The sequence below is a fragment of the Cervus canadensis genome, chromosome 4 (assembly GCF_019320065.1).
Source record: "Cervus canadensis isolate Bull #8, Minnesota chromosome 4, ASM1932006v1, whole genome shotgun sequence".
Classification (NCBI taxonomy): Eukaryota; Metazoa; Chordata; class Mammalia; order Artiodactyla; family Cervidae; genus Cervus; species Cervus canadensis.
In genome coordinates this window covers 73061752-73067751 of record NC_057389.1, presented here as the reverse complement: position 1 = coordinate 73067751, position 6000 = coordinate 73061752, and the positions used below count along the sequence as shown (strand labels likewise).

The 6000-nt window shown below is 43.5% G+C and overlaps 1 protein-coding gene across 3 annotated transcripts in view; it reads left to right on the top strand.

Annotated features, from left to right (window-relative positions):
- The first annotated feature begins 296 nt into the window (after nt 1-296).
- The window catches only part of DTWD2 (DTW domain containing 2), a 75792-nt gene continuing 70088 nt past the window's right edge, over nt 297-6000 (top strand). For all 3 annotated transcript variants that reach the window (XR_006269038.1, XM_043465861.1, XM_043465860.1), the window contains exon 1: nt 297-599. Coding sequence is in view for 2 of the 3 variants with exons in the window: in XM_043465861.1 (XP_043321796.1) it covers nt 382-599 (218 nt within the window). In the remaining variant the exon portion in view is untranslated. The remainder of the gene's footprint in view (nt 600-6000) is intronic.

The following is a 6000-nucleotide window of genomic DNA, read 5'->3' as shown; positions in this document are numbered from 1 at the left end:
ATCCTAAGGCGGAATATGCAGACTTCCACTTTACTTTCACTTTTGAAGGGGTTAAAAATAAGGAAAGTACAACTTTGCCACCTGAGATGTTTTCAGAAGAGATTCTTTTACTTGCCCCAGAGACACTTCCCTAACCTCAGTAGCTCCAGGACAACCACACTTTCCTTCCGGGTTCTAGGTGAACTGTTCCACTGGGCACAAACCAATGGGCTCATTCCTTCCCCGCAGCGGGGCGGGGTCTCCCGCCGGGGCTTCGGAGACCCGCCCTCCGTACGTGGCGTGCGTGCGTGGCGACGTGCGGCGCGGGACGGTTTCTTCAGCTTGTGGCGCCCCCCGGCGGCAGCAGTGAAGCGATGTGAGGGCCGGCCCTGAGCGCCTGCCATGGAGCCGCACAAAGAGGCGCGAACACCCAGGGACCCCGTCGCGTGGCTGCCTGGGACCTTGAGGACTCAGACGCCCGAGGAGGAGGAGCCGCGGGTGGGCGGGTCAGCGCCAGCGGCGTCTGTTTTGGACGCGGAGGCGTGCGGGGCCAGTGCGGACGGGCTGTGGGACCTGCCAGTGGAGCCGGCGGAGCGGAGGCCCGAGTGCAGCCACTGCAGGTGACCGCCGGGCTGGGGCGGGGGCGGGAACTGAGGCCGGCGGCGGACTTGGGGGGCGGGGGGTGGGGGCGCGCTGCAGCGCCCCCTGCCGGGGAGGCGGCTGCTGCGACTGCGGACAGGCGAGCGTTGTCTCTCATCTCCGCGCTTGGAGCTGCAGGGTCCACTGGTTGACGTTCAAATCACTGTGAAGTAGCCACAGCTCTTTTAGTAAGAAGGCTCTTCTCCAGGTTCAGGATTACTTACCCTTAATTCATGCAAGACACTAGCGGGTCATGGGATGAGCGGACAGAAGTTTCGCTGTCAGGAAGCAAGTGTCTGGTGGAGGAAGAAAGGCGTAATAACAGTAATATTTGTAAAAACACTTTTTTGCTTATGTGACACAGCCATCTCACGGTCAAAACAAAAACATAAAATGGATTAGAGGAGAGAGACAATCAAGGTGGCTATTAAGGTAGTTGAGATTGGATTCAGAATTATGAATTCACTTAGAAATATTTATTGAGCACCTACTGTGTGCCAGGCACCGTGCTAGGTTTCTGGGAACCTAGACATGGATAGAACATGTCTCTGAGCTCACTGGGCTACTTATTGTCTAATGAGGAGACTTTGTTAAACTGCTGCTGCTGCTAAGTCGCTTCAGTCATGTCCGAGTCTGTGCGATCCCATAGACGGCAGCCCACCAGACTCCGCTGTCCCTGGGATTCTCCAGGCAAGAACATTGGAGTGGGTTGCCATTTCCTTCTCCAATGCATGAAAGTGAAAAGTGAAAGTGAAGTCGCTCCATCGTGTCCGACTCTTAGCGACCCCATGGACTGCAGCCTACCAGGCTCCTCCGTCCATGGGATTTTCCAGGCGAGAGTACTGGAGTGGCGTGCCATTGCCTTCTCCGTTTGTTAAACTAATAACCAGCAATCAGCATTGTCTGCCTGATTGAGTTATGCTTAATGTACTTTCACGATTGTGAGGACTGTTCTCCCTGCTTGTTAGAATGTCATGTTATACAGATGTACTATTTTTAAAAATAACTTTCTTTTCTGGTGTAATATTAATATAGGCTTTAAAAAGTTTGTATTTATTTTTATTATATTTGGCTCTTCCGGGTGTTAGTTGCAGCATGAGGAATCTTTGATCTTTGTTGTGGCATATGGCATCCTTAGTTGTGGCATGCAAGCTCCTAGTTGTGACATGTGGAATCTAGTTCTCTGACCAGGGATCAACCTGGGCTCCCTGCATTGTGAGCATGTAATCTTTGCCACTGGACCACCAGGGAAGTCCTACCATTAACCTTAATGGAATGAAAGCTAATGGAGCCTTTCAATTTTTACTGGACCTCTTGGGAGAATTCTGCAATTGAAATATTCCTTGAAACATTCTTTCTTTGGTTTCTCTGTGATTTATCTGACTTTTCTGTCCTAGTCTTCTTTGCCTGTTCCATTCAAACTGTCAGTGTTGGGCCACCTCAAGGTCTTTGTTCTAGATTCTCTTGTTCTAATCCCATACACTTCCCACAGATGATCTTACCAGTTTTCATGGTTAAGCTATCACCTCTACATTGGTCTCTCTACATCAGACTCTTCTCTGGAGCAAGAGATGTATGTCTTCATTTAATTATTGTGTATGGAGTACTTTGCTAATTATTAATACGGTTGGAGGCTTTGTCCACATAGATTGTTTAGTTTGTTGTTGGTTACAGATGATCAGACAGTAAAAAAGCAACCAAATATGTGGTTACAGATTGAAAAAAACACAAAGGAACAGCAATGAAGGCGAGAAGTGGGATGCTGTAATAGAAAATAGCAGGATGGTGTCAGGAAAGATTTCTGAAGAGATAGCACTTATTTTGATACTTAAACGATAAAAATGATTCAAACCAAGAGAAAAGCATTTCGAGAAGGGGAGCAGGACAGACTGGTTGCTATTCTTTACCATTTGACCTTTTCCCAGGGCTGAATCAAAAGACCTCAGAGTCAGAATCTTGAGTGTAGGGATCTTTTTATATTTTCTGACTGTACTATGTCTAGTAGATATTCAGTAGATCTTTGACAAAGGTGAGTAGTTTGTGTGTAGAAGAGACTGTGTTTTAGAAGAGAGGGATATGTGAATACAATTTATTTAAATAAGTTGTCTAAAGTTGTTAGATGATAACACTTAAAAATGCAGCAAAGAGGTCTACTAGAATGCTGAAAGAAAAATGTTTCAAATATAAATCCAGAGATAAATTATGCTAGCTTTATTATATAGCTTTTAGTCTACTCAGAACTGCTAGTTGAAATAGTTTAAAAATTAGTCTTCTGTAGTTAGCAAAAATTTATAATGTTTCTGATCTGTTTCTCCTTGCCCCATTATAGACTTTGTGTTTTAGAGCACTTTTAGATTGGTATCAAAATTGAGAGGAAGGTACAAAGATTTCCCATGTGGCCTCTGCCCCCTCCATCCCCCCACCACAAGCATAGCTTCTCAGGTATCAACATCCCCTACCAGAGTGGTACATTTGTTACAATTGATGGGCTCGAGTGACACATCATTATCACTTAAAAGTCCATAGTTTACATTAGGGTTCACTCTTGGTGGTGTGCATATTTTAAGTTTGGACAAATTTGTAATAACCTTTATCTGCTATTATAGTTTCATGCAGAATGTTTTAACTGCCTTAAAAATCCTCTTGGCTCTGCCTTTTCATTCCTCTCTACCCTCTAACCTGATCTACTGTTACTGTATTTTAGCTTGTTTTCAGTTTTATTTAGTTAATACTTTAGAATTATAATCCACTCTGACATTTCTGTGTTTTGCATTTTCTGGTGAAATTTTCTACCTTTTAAAGACTCTTCTTTCCCTTGGCACGTTATGCATTTTATTTGTTTTAATTGGTTAGGATACAGTTCTAGAAATAGGAGAATATTTAGGTGTTACCAATAAAATATAAACTAATTTATAGCTGTTTATATTTTATTTCATTAGGCTGTTAGGGTCTCAGCTAGTTGCCTGAGTGAACTTCTTTACTGTTATGCTTATAATAGTTTTTAAAATTGAAATGCATTTTTAGTTTTGAGTGATCAGTACGTCACAATTATTTGGCCCTTTTTTAATACTTAAAACGCTATTCATTTCTCTAAATACACTACTATAATTGTCACTGCCTAAAGAGTTCTAGAGATTGGTTTTGTTCAGGAAGTGTAAACTCAATTTAAATTCTCAGCAGAATCTTGCTCGTTAGAAATACAGCATATCTTAAATGTTGGGGCCGGTGTGAGGAAAGTAGGAGAGACTCCCTCTTGAGGCCTGTCACCCGTCTTAAAGATAGGATGTAAACTGGGCCTGAACCCTGCCCAAGAGTGAGGAAACTGTTGCTAATGGAAACCAGGTCTCCTGGAGAATTCCCTCCCTACAGATGGCAAATGGAGATTGTAGTTGAGGTCAGGCTGCCCCTGTTAGATTAACCATGGAGACATCCCCCCTTGATATATAACCATTGTCCCCCTCTCCCCCTTAACTTTAATTGTTTGTTCTTCTAGCACCTACTTACTGTAAAACTCAGTCATATACAACAAAGAGGTTGCTAACATATAACCAGTCACGTGGGAGTGGGATATAAAACTGGGCCTCTCAGAAACATCAGGGTCCTTGTGGGAAGTGATTCCTCTTGGACCCGCTGGCGTAATAAGCTGTACTCCACTGTCTTGAATGTCTTCCGAGGTGTGTTTTGCGACTCTGGATTCCACAACAAAATATGAATGAAATATCCTATAAAAGATCCATACTAGTTTGGTATTGCAGGTTACAGATTTTATGAAAAGTATGTCCCTGTTAAAAGGAGCAGCATGTACAGGAGTATACTGTATCAGCACGGTGTATTTGGAGAGCTTGGCAGAAAGGAAGGAGAAGTGAGGCTGCAGAGGTTGATGGTGGTTCTCTTGGGAAGGGCCAAATAAGCTGTTAGAAGTTAGAATTCCATGCACATGGGGTTGCAGAGAGTTGGACATGATTGAGTGACTAACCACTTTGACTTTTCTAATCTTCCTCTTTGGCTTAGCGGGTAAAGAATCTGCCTGCAGTGCAGGAGATATGAGTTGGATCCCTGGGTCGGGAAGATCTGCTGGAGAAGGAAATGGCAGCCCATTTCAGTATTCTTGCCTGAAAAATCGCATGGACAGAGGAACCTGGTGGACTATAGTCTATGGGGTTGAAAAGAGTTGGGCATGACCAAGGGACTAAGCATCAGCAGGAAGTTTAATCCTAAAGCACTAGAGCCCGACAAAGTAGCCACTGAAGTGGTTTTTTTTTTTTTTTTTTGAATGGAGGTGTCAATTTGACTTCTGTGGGTGGCTTTTAGCTATCATAATTTATACTCTGTTTTATTAAGAAAAATGCAAACTGAATAGTGATACAGTGGTAAAGGCTTGACTGGGAAGAGTTAGAGCCTCATTGTAGTAAAGATGCCAAACATCTTAATTATATTTTTATGTCTTCTGTGGATATTCCTGCCTGAGGACAAGAGTTGGAAACCACTTGCAAATCATTGGTTATAAAAATAAGTACAGAGAATTTTTTAATGTGTCTGAGGGAGGAAGACAGCAGGGACAACATATATATAAACTGACACAGACAGGCCCTGAGACATAATTTTTCTATCTCCAGTGCTTTCTTCTTTCAGAAGTACAAAGTTGTAAGGATTATGTGAAACCACATCAATATAAATAGCACCCATTTATTAGATACTGGTCATCAGCAGGTTATCCACCGAGATGAGGTGTTTTATATTTGTTATTTTATTTTTGTCCCGTAACAGCCTTCTGGAGTTGATGACATCATTAGCTTTTGAAGGATGAAAAGGTGGAGGTAACAATCAGGTAGCAGAGCTGGGTCTCTGGCTCCAGTCCGCTTGTCTCCCAAGCTCCTGCAAGCGCTTGACTCTTTGCTCTACACTCCACGCTTGCTGAAGAAGCCTTATTATTTTGATTGCAGAGTGGATGTAGTCACTAGTTGAAGCGGAGCTATTAAAGCTGCAGGAGTAGCTCTGTTTTCATACTCTTTAAGCTGAAGTATGTTTCACTTCAGTTCAGTCGCTTAGTCATGTCTGACCCTTTGTGACCCCATGGACTGCAGCACCCCAGGCTTCCCTGTCCATCACCAGTTCCCGAAGCTTGCTCAAACTCATGTCTATAATGATGCCATCCAACCTTCTCATTCTCTGTCATCCCCTTCTCCTCCTGCCTTCAATCTTTCCCAGCATCAGGGTCTTTTCCAGTGAGTCAGTTCTTTGCATCAGGTGGCCAAAGTATTAGAGTTTCAGCTTTAGCATCAGTCCTTCCAATGAATATTCAGGACTGATCTCCTTTAGGATTGACTGGCTTGATCTTGCAGTCCAAGGGACTCTCAAGAGTCTTCTTCAACACCACAGTTC